This window comes from Taeniopygia guttata, chromosome 32 (assembly GCF_048771995.1).
Source record: "Taeniopygia guttata chromosome 32, bTaeGut7.mat, whole genome shotgun sequence".
Taxonomy (NCBI): domain Eukaryota; kingdom Metazoa; phylum Chordata; class Aves; order Passeriformes; family Estrildidae; genus Taeniopygia; species Taeniopygia guttata.
Genome location: NC_133057.1, coordinates 4,166,572 through 4,183,524, shown reverse-complemented (window position 1 = coordinate 4,183,524; position 16,953 = coordinate 4,166,572). Strand labels below are relative to the sequence as shown.

The 16,953-nt window shown below is 51.5% G+C and overlaps 1 protein-coding gene across 1 annotated transcript in view; it reads right to left on the bottom strand.

Moving 5' to 3' along the window:
- Positions 1-10,853: 10,853 nt before the first annotated feature.
- The window catches only part of LOC115492667 (uncharacterized), a 45,043-nt gene continuing 38,943 nt past the window's right edge, over positions 10,854-16,953 (bottom strand). The window contains exons 5-8 of the mRNA XM_072920539.1: positions 16,511-16,582; positions 16,237-16,308; positions 11,398-11,946; positions 10,854-10,867 (exon numbers count right to left, since the gene is read on the bottom strand). Of these exons, the coding sequence (XP_072776640.1) occupies positions 10,854-10,867; positions 11,398-11,946; positions 16,237-16,308; positions 16,511-16,582 (707 nt within the window). The remainder of the gene's footprint in view (positions 10,868-11,397; positions 11,947-16,236; positions 16,309-16,510; positions 16,583-16,953) is intronic.

The window sequence follows — 16,953 nt, the reverse complement described above, 5'->3', positions numbered from 1 at the left end:
CCACGAGTCACGTTTATCTCCTGTTGTTAAGAAGACACCGTGTCCCCAGTACCCACTGGCTTCTTGTTCAGTTAATTTAATTTGATTGCCACCGGTGAAGGACACCTGGAAAACATATTCTGTTTTTGATTCGTATGGGAGGCGTCCATATTTTCTTTTAAGCTCAGCTAACTCGGTGGCAGTGTATGGTATGTGTTTGGTTGTGATGTGGGGTTCAAGATCATCATCACTGAGATAGTTATCTTCTGTATTAAGGGTCTTAAATGAGAGCAGCAATGTTCTCCAAAATTATTTACTGCCTCAAGTTCTTTGTGAGGATAAACTTGGTTAATGTGAGGAGTTTCCTTTTCCTCTGTTTCTTTTAGTTTGTTGGTGAGCTTTGCATTTTTAATCTGTTCCTTTTTAAGGGCAGCTTGTAAAAAATTACTTTTATTCTTCATCTAATTGTTTTTGCAAAATTTCAACTAGGTTTTGAAGGGAGTCTATTATTGCATTTCCTCACCTCTTCTCTCAAAGCGAGTTTCTACAGCTGCCATAAGACAAGCTCCCAAAACTGAGCATAAGATGGTTTTATTTCTGCCCAGTTTAAATTTTGTATCATGTTGTAAAAAACATATTCTATCAACCACATTATCCAAATTAAACCAGTTACTTTGTGCCCATTCTTCTCCTCCTGGAGAAGGTTTGGCATTGTATTTAGCTAGTAGAGCATAAAATTCATCTTTAGCTTTAGCATTAAGATTATTACTCAATTTGTGAAGGGACCAAAACCACGGCAGGGAGGTACAAACTTAAGTTACGCAAAGCACACAGCCTTCGCTGTGTCACCCTTCTCTTCCCTGGGTGAGTGAAGAGACAAAATCTGCCTGGGAGGCTCTGCTTAGTTTCCTCAAGTTGTCTCTTCCTTCCCAGACAGTTCAAACATAAAACAACACAGTGTCCCGCCTTTTGCACTAAGAGATCTTTTGCAATTTCTGAAGACAGTGTGGGTGCTTTTTTCGCCTAGGCAATGTGCAGTCTGTAGGAAATTCGAATCTCTCCCCTTGCTTTCTAGACCATGCTCAGTTTTTTGGACTGGCAGGCTAGGTGCGGCCGGAGAGAAACGTCCTTCCCCTGTTACAGACTACACAGAACCTGCACCCTTCTGCCTAGACAGAAATCCTGTCCGTGACGCCAATTTAATGTCACGATCCGCTTATAGCGGGGTGTCGTGATGGTTCGTTAGCCGATCCCAAAGTGCAAAAGACAAACAGCAGGGAACTATCAGTTTAATCACAACAGATGCACCTTTATTAAGGGCCAAAAAACAATAAATGCGATAGTGGGGTCAGAAAAGAAAGAAAAAGGAGAGAGAGAGAGAGAAGGGGGGATGGGAATAGCTACCAACACAGGCGAGGCCCTCAGTGGTCTGGACGATGGGGATCCGTCTTGTTGTGTTGGGGAGAGTCTCTGAAATCCTACCCAACCCAGGGGTCCAGTTATAGTCCACAGAGGGAAAAGGGGAAACATGCAGAACAATGAGAGTCTATTGAAATTGCTATGGGGGGAACAGGTGTATCTACAGAAAATCATCCAGGCTGAACAAACACAATAATGAATAAGTCCATTGAAGTTACTGGAGAAGAACAGGTCATGTCATTCCCCCCCCACCACTCTCTGTGGTAGGGGTCTCAGTCTCAGTCCTTGGGGAGAGGGTTCTTGATCTCCGTCTGTCACGGTGGTAAGAAGGCAGATGAGGGATCTTTAGTGAGAGACCACCAGTATCACCCCAACAGTTCATTCAGCTTAAAGGTGGAGAGTGAAGCAGGAATTGCAGAGGGCCGCTCTGTGCTGGGTCCACACTGGGTCTTCGCCAAGTCCTTGCCAACTTCTTGCCAAGTTCTTGCTGGGCCTCGTTCGGAACAGAACGTAACGGTACAGCGGCTGCACCTGCACTGTTGCCTTCTCCAATCCAGAACTGCAGTGGGGAAAGGGAGTTCCTTCTTGTGGCAATCGGCAGTCAAATGAGTGAGGGTCTTCAGACGGCCTCTTACAGGTTGCAGCTGGGTTGTTGTGCCTCTGGGGCTGTTTATCAGCCCCATCAGGCCCCAAGGCCACACAGCCCTTCCCTTCCCTTCCCTTCCCTTCCCTTCCCTTCCCTTCCCTTCCCTTCCCTTCCCTTCCCTTCCCTTCCCTTCCCTTCCCTTCCCTTCCCTTCCCTTCCCTTCCCTTCCCTTCCCTTCCCTTCCCTTCCCTTCCCTTCCCTTCCCTTCCCTTCCCTTCCCTTCCCTTCCCTTCCCTTCCCTTCCCTTCCCTTCCCTTCCCTTCCCTTCCCTTCCCTTCCCTTCCCTTCCCTTCCCTTCCCTTCCCTTCCCTTCCCTCCCTCGCCCAGAGGAGCAGACCCTGTGCAGCACCCTGGATTGGTGATGGCCCATCAATTAGGTCCTACCAACTGTGTGTTAATTGGGGAGGAGCTTTGTTTTGCCTGCTGGCATTGCTGCTCAGGCTGTGTCTTTGCAGATGTTCTTGATGGCTTCTCTCTTTTCCTGGGCATGCTACTGGAGGATGTCCAGGCCCAGATGATCCCACTGAAGGAGATATGCCCTCAGCCCAGGGATGCTCAGCATGGGCTCCCCCAGCCCCTCAGGGCCCCGCCACTGGTAACAGCAGCCCCTGCCTGGCTCCTGCCTGCCCTCACCGTGGGCATCCATGGCTGCTCCTGGCCATGGAACTCAGCCAGTGCTGGTGCCGGCTGGGCTTTGCTGTTGGAAACACCTGGACATATCTCTGACAACTCTTATTACTTTATTTGAACATAAAATGTGGGCCAAGCTCTGCCCTGGCAGGTGGGGCCTGCCCACCTTCAGTCATGGCAGGGGAACAGGACCAGGGGGCTCAGGGGCAGAGGGTCTCGTTGTGGACGGGTTTGTTTTGGGAATGGCTCAAGATGGTCCAGAAGCTGCGGCAGGGCAGATGGGGACAGACGTGAAGAGCTGGGAACACGGGTCAAGTTCTCTCTGTCAGACTTGTTAGGCTCGTCTCCGGGAGATGCACAGCAGCACCTTGGGAGAGAGCAGTGGCTGAGGCCCCAGCTGCCAGTGGCACACAGGGAGCCTCCTGCACAGCAGGGCCCAGAGCTGGCAGGGCTCCCCAGCACAGCTGGAGCGGCTGGCACACCTTGGCCCAGCTGGACAGCTGCCCCTCAAGGCCCCGGCGAGCAGGGGACGGCTCTGGGCAGGCTCCCTGGCCAGGAGCGGGCCCCAGAGCGCCTCTGCCTTTCAGGGGCAATCTCGTCCTTGCTCTTTCTCCTCCCCACCTTGCTCTGCCTCTGCCCTGTGCCCCTGGGGCTGCTCTTGGCCAGGCAGCCTCAGTGGGAGCCAGCACTGGCTGCAGCCCCAGCGGGCCCCGCAGGACAAGCCTCAGCAATGAAGAGGCCAAGGAAAGCACTGGGCAGAGCAGAGCCCTCAGCCGAGTTCTTTGGACAGCCATGGACTGGCCACAGCTCCACTGCAGCCTCACTGGGAATCTTCCCTGATTTTTAGCAGCCTTTAAAGGAAGCTGTTTGAGAATGAGATCAGCAAAACACTCACCATTTTCTCTTACAGCAAGACCAGATTCCGACAGAGCACATCATCAGGCCAAGTGCTGCACCAGCCACAATGGCCATCAACTTCATCAAACAAGATGTTCCCCGGCAGAAATCTCTTCTCATGCTTTTCCAGATCTTGTCAGCACGTGTTGAGGTGCCAGCTGCATCTTGGGAGCAATGGGGAGCGTGAGCCATTGCTATGCTGCACTGCTGAGCTGGCAGCAGGGTGGATACGGCCAGGACATTCTCGCTCTCTGTTTCCCCCTGAGCTGGGGCCTGCAGGCACCTTGCTGCCTCTTGGCACAGGACTGCTCAGTGCCCAAAGCCCTGAGCCTGCATGCAATAATTCCTCTGTGCTGTGCTGTGCTGCTCCCAGCAATACTTGTCAAAGAGGTGGATAAAGACAAGGAAAATGCCCAGAGTTATGGAGCTGCTCCAAAACTCCACCCTCCAGCAAACAGGTGCCAAGCAGGAGGAGGAGGCACAGAGCAAGGGCCATGGTGCCTTGCCCTGTGCCAGTCCCGCCGCTCTTGCTGCCACCACTGTCCTGACACCGCTGTCCCAATGTCAGCACCACTGCTGCCACCGCCGCTGCTGCCGCAGCAGTTGTGCTCAAGGACTGCCTGCTCGGGCGTTGTGGTGCTCTGCAACCACGGAGCTCTGGGACCTCTGTGACCTCAGAGCCTGCTCTGACCTCAGCCTGCTGCGACCCCAGAGCCTGCTGGGACCTCATGGCCTTAGCTGTACCCCAGAGTGTACCCCCTTTCTGTACAAATGGACTGCCCTGAGTGTAAATATTCTGCTTCATCCAAGGGCCATTGCTCAGCAAAACCTTTATTTTGCCTGCTGATATTGGTGGTCAGACTGTGTCCCTGCAGATGCTCTTGATTGTTGCAGTACAAATTTCATTTACTGTTTCCTTCTTAGGTGCTTCGTTCTGTTGTACCCCCATGTTCTCCCCGAGTTTGTTCACCCCTGGCTTTTACCCTCCCTCAAAGCTGACCCCCATGCCATTCCCCGCCCCTTGTTCCAGCTCTTTCCCTGCCTGTCATAGCAACCCAGCCCCTTGGTCCCCGAACCTTCCCTGGCACTTTCCCATGGGGCCAATCCCAGATTGCAACACCTTTTTGGGATGCCCCAATTCCTCAAGGCCCCATTGGCCCCTGTGACCCATCCTCTCCACCCTCCTACCCCAATGGGCTCCAGACACTGGATGTGATCCCCTCACTCCTCCCCTGAGGATTCCCTCTTGGTGAGCTGTTTGTATCCACCCCCTGACTTGTATCTTGCACAGGAGTGCCGTGGGCTCTCTGTTTCTGGTCTCTTCACCTGAAATAAACTCTTTCTTGTGGAACCTCAAGACGGAGAGCTGCCTCCTCTCTCCTCTGCCCAGTCCCTGTGGTGGCTTGTGTCTGGCACCTTAGAGCAAGTGGCTCTAAAGGTTCTGCCTCTGGTAAATGCCCATAGCGAGGCAGTTCCCCACTCCTGGTGTGGCGCCGGAGTTCTGAGAGCTAGACTGAGTTCTGGTAGTGGCTTCACCAACCTACGGAACGTCCCTTCTTCAGTGCCTGCTCTGGTGCCCTGCCATCTCACACGCCAGAGTGTGATTCACATACTGCAGCCCAGAGTTCGGTTTTTGCAACATTGAAATGGGTGTGGTCAGCAGGATTGCTGGGGATAAATCGCTGCAGAACTAAACAAAATGTGTGCACCATCCCAGGCTGGACTTAAATAGGCACAGGAATTTTGGAAAGATGAGGACCAGATAGCAGACAGCAATGTAAAAGTCAGATTAAAATAACAGGAGGAAAAGCTAAAGGAGTGATTTGTGCACATTTGGGGCTTTATTTTTCTTGGGTGCAAAGCAAAATTAGAAAGTCCTAAGTGCCCAAAAGTTTGGAAATGTGAAATGTCCTCCATAGCAGAGTGTCGGACCTCTGGATCCTTAAAACAATTTTATTGTGCTGGAACAGTGGCACTTTGAGCTGGTGCCTCTGGGGGACCCTGAACAAAGAACCTCTTGGCTTTTATACCCTCCCAACTGAAGTGTGACAGTCTGGGGCCTTCCTGCTGTGTCCAAGTGGCCGGTCACTGGCTGGCACCCCAGGTCCCCAGGTCCTCTGCTGAGCCATCCCTCTCCTACAGTCAAGTTCAGTCCGTCACATTTGGCTTTTCTCTCTGATCCACCACCAGGACCACAAGAGCTCATCGTCCTGAGGATGTAACAATGCCTGTTCTTGCTGGAACATTGCTGTTGCGTGACACCCTGCAGGCAGAGCGGGCAGCTGTAGGGATGTTGACTTGTTTCCCTGGTGCCAGCCGTGCAGCATGCATCAGAGCTCCTGGGTGTTGGTGCTCGCTGGGACACGGCCCGGCACCACGGGGAGTTACAAAGCGTCTTCAAGGAATCCCCACACGTTGAACCATATGATTTAGCCTGGGATTTTAAGTTGTTTCTCAACTTGAAGAGAGCCTAAACAAGTCTGTAAAAGGCCTAAACAAGTCTCCTATGAATTCTCTCCCTGGCAAGTTCAGTTCCAGCCCCGAATGGCCCTCAGCATTCTCAAGGCAGCGGCAGGAGCCGGGTGCTGACCCAGAGCCCCTTTGGGCAGGGAGAGCGCGGCACAGAGCGAGCCCTTGGCGCCCGGGATGGCCACAGGCCCAGGAGAGCCGGGGGGACAGCGCCAGAGCCCCGCTCAGGGCCCCCCTGGCTCCTCTGGCATCGGTTCCATCCCCACGGGCGCTGAGCGGTGCCGGTCCCGCCGCTCTGCCTGCGGGGCTGTCTGTGCCAGGCCCTGATGGAGGCAGGGCTGCGGCTGTGGCCCCTGGGCTCGGGGTGCTGCCTGCCCGGCACTCAGCATCGTCCGTGCCGTGCCCGTGCAGCGCGACCCGGCGGGGCAGCTCCGCCTCGCCCCCTCACCACAGCCATCCTGGCACGGCGGCTGCCCCTGGGCCGCGGCAGCCCCGAGCCGGACGGGCCCGGCAGGGAACCCGGGAGGGCTCCGTCCCCTGCGTGCCTCAGAAGAGAGTCCAGCCCCACTGCGTGCAGCAGGAGGGACGTAAAGCACCGGCACGCTTAGCAGAGTCCACAGCCCTCTCCACATCTGAAATGAGACCCCAAAACCCCGTCCTGTGCTCAGCAGAGACCCCCAGCCCCCTGCACACATTGGGAAAGATCCCAGTCCCCCTGCATGCCTCACATAGGATTCCAAATCTCATGCATAACTTCAAGTGGACCCCAGTGCCCTCCATGTCTCAGAGGGAACCTAAAATATCCCTGTGTGTCTCACAAGGGACCCTAGCCCCTCGTGCACCTTATGGGGTCTCCAAGCCCCCACACGCCTTATGGGGAAGCCCAGGGCAGCGACGCCAAGTGTTTTGACCTGGAAATCAAGTGTGGTTGCAGCTGGGTTGTTGTGCCTCTGGGGCTGTTTATCAGCCCCATCAGGCCACACAGCCCTTCCCCTTCCCCTTCCCTTCCCTTCCCTTCCCTTCCCTTCCCTTCCCTTCCCTTCCCTTCCCTTCCCTTCCCTTCCCTTCCCTTCCCTTCCCTTCCCTTCCCTTCCCTTCCCTTCCCTTCCCTTCCCTTCCCTTCCCTTCCCTTCCCTTCCCTTCCCTTCCCTTCCCTTCCCTTCCCTTCCCTTCCCTTCCCTTCCCTTCCCTTCCCTTCCCTTCCCTTCCCTTCCCTTCCCTTCCCTTCCCTTCCCTTCCCTTCCCTTCCCTTCCCTTCCCTTCCCTTCCCTTCCCTTCCCTTCCCTTCCCTTCCCTTCCCTTCCCACCCTCGCCCAGAGGAGCAGACCCTCACTTGGACAATATACCTTAGAGTTATGTAGCACGACAGTTGCCAGATTTGGGTGGCGATCTTTAGGATATGATCCTATCACATCAGTGTGTTCGATGGTAGCTTCCGACCACGACCACTCATAGGGGTGTTGGCTGTAGATTTGTGGTAAAATGTAGAGGAGTATCACCAATTTTATCATGGTTCAGATGATAAAGTCCCTCGGGGTTCTTCTGTACAAGCAAACATAACAAGAAAATCCTGCCACTATATGGCAGAAAAGGTTAGAATGATGGAATTATCCAGCGTGTATTTATGCGGTGCTCTTTTCCTAGAGCATCAGAGGCTATCCATGTATATTTGTTCAGAGGGGTTTTCAGCACAAGTGGTACCTGCCCTACAGTGGGGAGGTCTACCGAGACAGTTTGCCCAGGGTAATGTGCAGTATTTTTAGGATCATTAGGTCCTTGCAGTGAGGGAATGATGCTTGGAGCTGTTGGACAAAAAGCAGTGATCTCGGGACACCCATTTATTCCCCACCTGTCATTTACACCTTTTACAGCATTCCACAACCGAAGATCCCAATTTCCTTCCTGTGGTCTCAATAGTCGTTTTAAAAGACCATTAGTCCTTTCTACGATCCCGTTAGCTTGGGGATAGTAAGGGGTGTGAAAAGTCCATTTAATTCCTTCGCTTTTTGCCCAGTCCTGTACAACTCTAGCAGTGAAATGAGATCCATTATCAGATTGTATTTCCTGGGGCTTAGGGAAAGTTCCAAACCATCCCTGCAAAGCTTTGACAGTATTGTCCCCTGTAGCCCTTTTGAAAGCATCAGCTTGGACTAACCCAGATACAATCTCTACTCCTACTAGTACAAAATGTTTTCCTCCTGATTTCTTGAAGGGACTGATATAATCTATCTGCCATGCATCCCATAAACCTTTACCTTTCCTTAAATGCAAAGGCTCATCTTCTAAAGGGTGTCTTTCCAGTCGCCTGCGACACTGCTCACAAGCTGATATGCAGGTTTTACACATTTCTCTGGTAACAGGCCAACCTCGAGCATGAGCTTCTTGATATAAATCTTTCACACCTGTGTGCTGTCTTTTGACATGAAGCCATTCTAACAGTTGATCCCATTCTTCTGTAATTTGCTCCTTTTTCAGGGGACTAAGCCTTGCTAGTTCATCAGCTTTATTATTCCACTCTCCTGCTGGATTTCCATCTGTTTGATGAGAGGCTATCCATCCCACTGCAAAATTCCCCTGACTTGCAATATTTAATATTTCTTGCCATTTTTCCTTTTGCCAGACTGGGATTCTATTCACTTCCCAATCATTTTGTTGCCAAAAAGGAAGCCACTCAGTACAAACTTTGTACACAGCATATGAGTCAGTGTAAATGTAGACTGAAGAGGAATTTTGTGCTTCTCTTTGGAAAACACTCCAGACAGCTATTAGTTCCCCAACCTGTGCGCTACCTTCTCCCTCAGTGATAATTTGCTCACCAGAAGAGATGTGGAGTGCTGCTGCTCTGTATTTCCATATCTTTCCTTCCCTTTTAGCAGAAGCATCAGTGAACCAGGAGTTTGCTGATTTTTCAGGGCAGAAAGGAGGGGCCACTTTGATTACAGAGGCAGGTTTGTCCTGGCTGCTATCCAAGCTCTTAGTTTCTTGTATTGCCAAATTTTTCACAGCTCCTTCTGTTATTGTAAAGATGTTACAGTAATGTTCAATCTGAGCATACCACTTTCTTACCGAGGCCCTCTGGGCCACCCCGTCAGGAGGGGGGGTCCCATTGATGACTGTCTTGATCACCTTGAAGGGGCCTCTTAGTATAATAGGTTGTTGACATGTAATCTTTTCTACTTCAATGAGGGCTAGGCTGACTACAAACAATCCCTTTTCCCAGGTAGTGTACCTTTTCTCAGCATCTCTGAAACCACGGGAATAAAAACCAACAGGCCTTGTTGGACCCTCGGGTCCCCGCTGCCAAATGTGTACTGACAATCCTGAGACAGCAAATCCCCATTCTACCTGAAAGGGGTCTGTAGGATGAATAGGGCCCAGTGCTTGATGAGCTGTTGCTTCAAAAATTAGTAATTGCAATGCTTCTTCCTGAGAATTTTACCCCTTTTCTTAGCAAGTCATAAAGGGGCCTAGCAATTATTGAGAAATCTGGAATGTGTTTTCTCCAAAACACTAATAATCCCAGAGCCTGTTGTAGATCTTTCCTGGAATGAGGCATTTTAATCTGATCTAAAGAAGTTAAGGTATCAGGTGGTATACATGTCATGCCTCTTTTCCACCAAATCCCCAGAAACTTTACTTCTTGAGAGGGTTTTTGAACCTTTTCTGGGGGGATCTGTAAATCGAGACTCTCTAAATGGGAGATTATTTTCTGTTGAGTCTCTCTTACTGCTTCAATTTCATCCCCTCCGACCAAAATATCATCAATGTATTGATACACTGCTACATCATCAGGTTTGGATATCTCCTCTAGTTCTTTAGCTAAGGCATGGTGGGCTAAGGTGGGTGAATGCTTGTATCCTTGTGGGAGTCTAGTGGAAGTGTATTGCTGTCCTTCCCACGTAAAGGCAAAACGGTCCGTATCTTCTGGTTGTAATGGTATCATAAAAAACATATCTTTGACATCTATAGTTGCCATAATTGGATGAGCTTTTTCTTGAATAGATGTTATTAATTCTGCTAAGTTTGGGACTGCTGCTGTGAGAGGATCTGTGTTGGCATTAAGCCTGCGAAAATCGACTGTCAGTCTCCATTTCCCATTAGGTTTTCGGACTGGCCAGATGGGTGAGTTGAAAGCAGAATGTGTGTTAATTATTACCCCCTGGTTTCGCAAATCCTGTATAACAGGTTTGATACCTTCTCTGGCACCAGAAGGTAGGGGGTATTGTTTTACATTGGTGGTTTTGCTATATGGCAGAGCAGGTGCAGTTTGAAGCAGCCTTATATTTAAAGGCATAGCACCAAAACACCATAAAGATCCTTCTGAGTCCTCCCACTGTCTCCCAACAAGGACATCCATCCCTAGTAAATTGTTTGGGATGTCCCCGATTACCATTTTAACAACCAATTGATCCTCATCTCCAGGAAGAGTAAGTTTAACTAAGGCCACATTCATAGATTCTGACATTCCTAGAGCATTAAGGACACAGTATTGTCTCTTAGTCAGAACAACACCGCTCCTCTGGGCATCTTTTTCTGTTAATGCAGAGATTTGAGCCCCAGTGTCAATCAAAAAGGTTACAAGATCACGTTTGGGACCCACGATAGCTGTGATCAAAATATCTCCTGATTTATTTTTAGTGAGCCTTCTTAAATATACCCATGCTCCGTCTCTTCGCTCACCTGTAAGGGACGGAGAAATTAGTTTCCCTGGTGTTGTGTCAGTTCATTGCTCAGATTTTGAGGAAAAGGCTGAGAAAGAGATAACTCACCGCCTGGATTTTGAGAGAGAAACTGGGAAAATGTTAAGTTTGGGTCACAGCCTGAGTTCTGAGAGGAAAGTTGTGCAATGGTTAGTTTTTGTCCACTACCCCGGTTTTGCGGGAGGGACTGTGAGAAAGTTGTTTCCTTACCCATGTTCCGAGGAAGAGTGGGTGCACTAGGGTGTGTACCGGGTTGAACTGATGGATTTGATTTTCGATAGCGCCAATTAGTTATTATTTTCTGTAATTTATCAAGGGATAGACCACCCATTACTTCTCTGGGGACCCCCTTTTGGACTCCCAGTGACCACCAATGCTGGCGGTTAGGGTTCTGTTTTCCCTTTTCTGGATTTTTACTGTAAGGAGTCCCAATAGACCGAATCCCTTTTGTTTTCTCTGATTTTTCTGGTTTCTCCTCTGGGGTTTTTACAGGTCCATATTTTCTACAATAATTGATCAAATCCTCTGCAACTTCACCCCATGTCCAAATTTTATGGTTACTGCCAAGTGAATTGGTTTGTGAATTTACATCTTGGAGAGGAGAACAGGATGGAGTAAAACCAGGATCAGTAGATCCAGTGCGATCAGTGGGGTTACCAAGAAATCTATTTAGTCTTTCTACAGGGCTTAATGTCATGATAGTTTTCTGTAAGGCTATGGCAGTAGGTTTGAGTATTTCTGGAAGCCCACGAATTAAAGGAGTCATTAGTTCAGGCTTCACAGGTAATTGCATTGGGGATTCAAAGCCAGGAATTAATTTCTTTTCATGAATCATTTGCAGACAAGCGGCTTTGTGTACACTTTCTAGGAGCTGGTCGGGGGTACTAATTATAGCTATAGGATCTCCCCTTTCCAAGGGGTTTGTTCCCCCGGCCCAGAAAGCCGCGCGCTGTGTCAGGGACCACGAGTCACGTTTATCTCCTGTTGTTAAGAAGACACCGTGTCCCCAGTACCCACTGGCTTCTTGTTCAGTTAATTTAATTTGATCGCCACCGGTGAGGGACACCCGGAAAACATATTCTGTTTCTGATTCGTATGGGAGGCGTCCGTATTCTCTTTTAAGCTCAGCTAACTTGGTGGCAGTGTATGGTATGTGTTTGGTTGTGATGTGGGGTTCAAGATCATCATCACTGAGATAGTCATATTCTGTTTTAATTAAGGGTCTTAAATGAGAGCAGCAATGTTCCCCACAATTATTTACTGCCTCAAGTTCTTTGTGAGGATAAATTTGGTTAATGCGAGGAGTTTCCTTTTCCTCGGGATTTATAGAGGAATCAGCATTATGTGACTTGTTAACATGTTCCTCTTTTAAGGCAGCTCTCAATGCACAGTTCTCATTTCTCAATGAATGTTTTTCATTCCTTTCTTCATGTAATTGTTTTTGTAAAATTTCAACCAAATTTTGAAGGGAGTCTATTATTGTTTCTTGCTCACTTCTTCGCTGGAAGCGAGTTTCTACAGCTGCCGTAAGACAAGCTCCCAAAACTGAGCATAAGATGGTTTTATTTCTGCCCAGTTTAAATTTTGTATCATGTTGTAAAGAACATATTCTATCAACCACATTATCCAAATTAAACCAATTACTTTGTGCCCATTCTTCTCCTCCTGGAGAAGGTTTGGCATTGTATTTAGCGAGTAAAGCATAAAATTCAACTTTACCCTTATCGTTAAGGTTATCACTCATTTTGTGAAGGGACCAAAACCACGGCAGGGAGGTACAAACTTAAGTTTCGGAAAGCACACAGTCTTCGCTGTGTCGCCCTTCACTTCCCTGGGTGGGTGAAGAGACAAAATCTGCCTGGGAGACTCTGCTTAGTTTCCTCAAGTTGTCCCTTCCTTCCCAGACAGTGCAAACATAAAACAACACAGTGTCCCGCCTTTTGCACTAAGAGATCTTTTGCAATTTCTGAAGACAGTGTGGGTGCTTTTTTCGCCTAGGCAATGTGCAGTCTGTAGGAAATTCGAATCTCCCCCCTTGCTTTCTAGACCATGCTCAGTTTTTTGGACTGGCAAGCTAGGTGCTGCTGGCGAGAAACGTCCTTCCCCTGTTACAGACTACACAGAACCTGCACCCTTCTGCCTAGACAGAAATCCTGTCCGTGACGCCAATTTAATGTCACAATCCGCTTATAGCGGGGTGTCGTGATGGTTCGTTAGCTGATCCCAAAGTGCAAAAGACAAACAGCAGGGGACTATCAGTTTAATCACAACAGATGCACCTTTATTAAGGGCCAAAAAACAATAAATGCGATAGTGGGGTCAGAAAAGAAAGAAAAAGGAGAGAGAGAGAGACAGAGAAGAGGGGATGGGAATAGCTGCCAACACAGGCGAGGTCCTCAGTGGTCCGGACGATGGAGATCTGTCTTGTTGTGTTGGGGAGAGTCTCCGAAATCCTACCCAACCCAGGGGTCCAGTTATAGTTTACAGAAGGAAAAGGGGGGAACATGAAGAACAATGAGAGTCTATTGAAATTGCTATGGGGGGAACAGGTGTATCTACAGAAAATCATCCAGGCTGAACAAACACAATGAAGAATAAGTCCATTGAAGTTACTGGAGAAGAACAGGTCATGTCATTTCCCCCCACCACCACTCTCCGTGGTAGGGGTCTCAGTCTCAGTCCTTGGGGAGAGGGTTCTTGATCTCTGTCTGTCACGGTGGTAATGAGGCAGATGAGGGGTCTTCAGTGAGAGACCACCAGAGTCACCCCAACAGTTCATTCAGCTTAAAGGTGGAGAGAGAAGCAGGAATTGCAGAGGGCCGCTCTGTGCTGGGTCCACACTGGGTCTTTGCCAACTCCTTGCCAAGTTCTTGCCAAGTTCTTGCCGGGCCTCGTTCGGAACAGAACGTAACGGTGCAGCGGCTGCACCTGCACTGTTGCCTTCTCCAATCCAGAACTGCAGTGGGGGAAGGGGGTTCCTTCTCGTGGAAATCGGCAGGCAAATGAGTGAGGGTCTTCAGACGGCCTCTTACAGGTTGCAGCAGGGTTGTTGTGCCTCTGGGGCTGTTTATCAGCCCCATCAGGCCCCAAGGCCACACAGCCCTTCCCTTCCCTTCCCTTCCCTTCCCTTCCCTTCCCTTCCCTTCCCTTCCCTTCCCTTCCCTTCCCTTCCCTTCCCTTCCCTTCCCTTCCCTTCCCTTCCCTTCCCTTCCCTTCCCTTCCCTTCCCTTCCCTTCCCTTCCCTTCCCTTCCCTTCCCTTCCCTTCCCTTCCCTTCCCTTCCCTTCCCTTCCCTTCCCTTCCCTTCCCTTCCCTTCCCTTCCCTTCCCTTCCCTTCCCTTCCCTTCCCTTCCCTTCCCTCACTCGCCAGAGGAGCAGACCCTGTGCAGCACCCTGGATTGGTGATGGCCCATCAATTAGGTTTTACCAACTGTGTGTTAATTAGGGAGGAGCTTTGTTTTGCCTGCTGGCATTGCTGCTCAGGCTGTGTCTTTGCAGATGTTCTTGATGGCTTCTCTCTTTTCCTGGGCATGCTACTGGAGGCTGTCCAGGCCCAGATGATCCCACTGAAGGAGATGTGCCCTCAGCCCAGGGATGCTCAGCATGGGCTCCCCCAGCCCCTCAGGGCCCCGCCGCTGGTCACAGCAGCCCCTGCCTGGCTCCTGCCTGCCCTCACCGTGGGCATCCATGGCTGCTCCTGGCCATGGAACTCAGCCAGTGCTGGTGCCGGCTGGGCTTTGCTGTTGGAAACACCTGGACATATCTCTGACAACTCTTATTACTTTATTTGAACATAAAATATGGGCCAAGCCCAGCCCTGGCGGTGGGGCCTGCCCGCCTTCAGTCATGCTAGGGGAACAGGACCAGGGGGCTCAGGGGCAGAGGGTCTCGTTGTGGACGGGTTTGTTTTGGGAATGGCTCAAGATGGTCCAGAAGCTGCGGCAGGGCAGATGGGGACAGACGTGAAGAGCTGGGAACACAGGTCAAGTTCTCTCTGCCGCAGTTGTTAGGCTCGTCTCCTGGAGATGCACAGCAGCACCTTGGGAGAGAGCAGTGGCTGAGGCCCCAGCTGCCAGTGGCACACAGGGAGCCTCCTGCACAGCAGGGCCCAGAGCTGGCAGGGCTCCCCAGCACGGCTGGAGCGGCTGGCACACCTTGGCCCAGCTGGACAGCTGCCCCTCAAGGCCCCGGCGAGCAGGGGACGGCTCTGGGCAGGCTCCCTGGCCAGGAGCGGGCCCCAGAGCGCCTCTGCCTTTCAGGGGCAATCTCGTCCTTGCTCTTTCTCCTCCCCACCTTGCTGTGCCTCTGCCCTGTGCCCCTGGGGCTGCTCTTGGCCAGGCAGCCTCAGTGGGAGCCAGCACTGGCTGCAGCCCCAGCGGGCCCCGCAGGACAAGCCTCAGCAATGAAGGGGCCAAGGAAAGCACTGGGCACAGCAGAGCCCTCAGCCGAGTTCTTTGGACAGCCATGGACTGGCCACAGCTCCACTGCAGCCTCACTGAGAATCTTCCCTGATTTTTAGCAGCCTTTAAAGGAAGCTGTTTGAGATTGAGATCAGCAAAACACTCACCATTTTCTGTTCCAGCAATACCAGATTCCGACAGAGCACATCATCAGGCCAAGTGCTGCACCAGCCACAATGGCCATCAACTTCATCAAACAAGATGTTCCCCGGCAGAAATCTCTTCTCATGCTTTTCCAGATTTTGTCAGCACGTGTTGAGGTGCCAGCTGCATCTTGGGAGCAATGGGGAGCGTGAGCCATTGCTATGCTGCACTGCTGAGCTGGCAGCAGGGTGGATACGGCCAGGACATTCTCGCTCTCTGTTTCCCCCTGAGCTGGGGCCTGCAGGCACCTTGCTGCCTCTTGGCACAGGACTGCTCAGTGCCCAAAGCCCTGAGCCTGCATGCAATAATTCCTCTGTGCTGTGCTGTGCTGCTCCCAGCAATACTTGTCAAAGAGGTGGATAAAGACAAGGAAAATGCCCAGAGTTTTGGAGCTGCTCCAAAACTCCACCCTCCAGCAAACAGGAGCCTCTCTGCATCTCCCCAGAGAGTAGGAAACTGCAGGCATCTCAGGCCCATGGTGCAGCTGGGCCTCCCTGTCAGCTGGTGCCAAATGCCTTCCTACAGAGGCTGGGGAGAAGCTGCAGCCAGGCCAGGCTGGGAAACAGCCCTGCAGGCCGTGAGAGCAGCAGCGGGGCAGCGAGGCTGCCATGGATCCCTTCCTGCTGTGCCAGGCACGGCCTGTCCAGATCTGCAGGGACAGCCCCCGGCTGCTGAGTCCCAGGGGAAGGGGGAGGGAAATGCACCCACCATGCTGTCTCTCCAGATCACTCAGGATTTCTTCACGATGTTTTGATTCCTCCCTGGATTTACTCCTTCCTATATGTTTGTTCTTTCCTCTCAGGGGACCTTAAGAGAAATATTTCCATTTCCCAGGCATGGATACCACAAAACCCGTGCTCAGCCTGTGGAGTCAGCAGGGACACACTACTCACCCCTGCGATGGAAGCTGGGCTTGCGAGCAACATCCACCAAAGGACCTGAGAAAGTCTTCTCTGCAGCCACACCTGTAACTCAACAGCCACAAAAGCCTCTGTCATCTCTGCAGATCTGCACGGGCAGCACTGAGCCCCAGGAGCAGTGAGGGGATGGCCTAGGGCGACGGCACACCCGTGCATGGTTCTGTCCTGGCACCTGCAGCGATGCCCCCCTGGCCGAGCTTTGGGCTCTGAGCTGGCAGCTCTCGCAGGGGGAAAGGCCTTGACCTACCCTCACCATCTCCCAGAGGCTCAGTAATGGCTATGGGTTGGGAATCCAGATCCTCTTCATCCTCACGTTCAGCTGCAAAGAAAGGCAGGACAGAACACCTCCGGGGACACTGCTGAAGATTCTCCTTCAGGCTGCAGTGGCAGTGAGTGCCCCTGGGCGATTGGAGCCCTCCAAGGCATTCCCTCAGCTCTGCCTTCCACTCAGGAGCAGGGGCAGGGGGACCACATGCCAGTGCTGGCCCCTCACTGGGATGGAAGGAGCCCCTTGTGGGGCAGTCAGGGGAGAAAGGACTCCCTGGAGCTGCCAGCAGCTCTAAACCCAGCCCCAGACAGGGCCAGGGCTTGGCAGCGGCAGCAGGAGCAGCTCAGGCTCCCTGGGGCAGGCAAAGGAGCTGAGAAAGGCTCAGCCCCGGGACACAGCCCTTGGCCCGGCCCTTCCCTCTC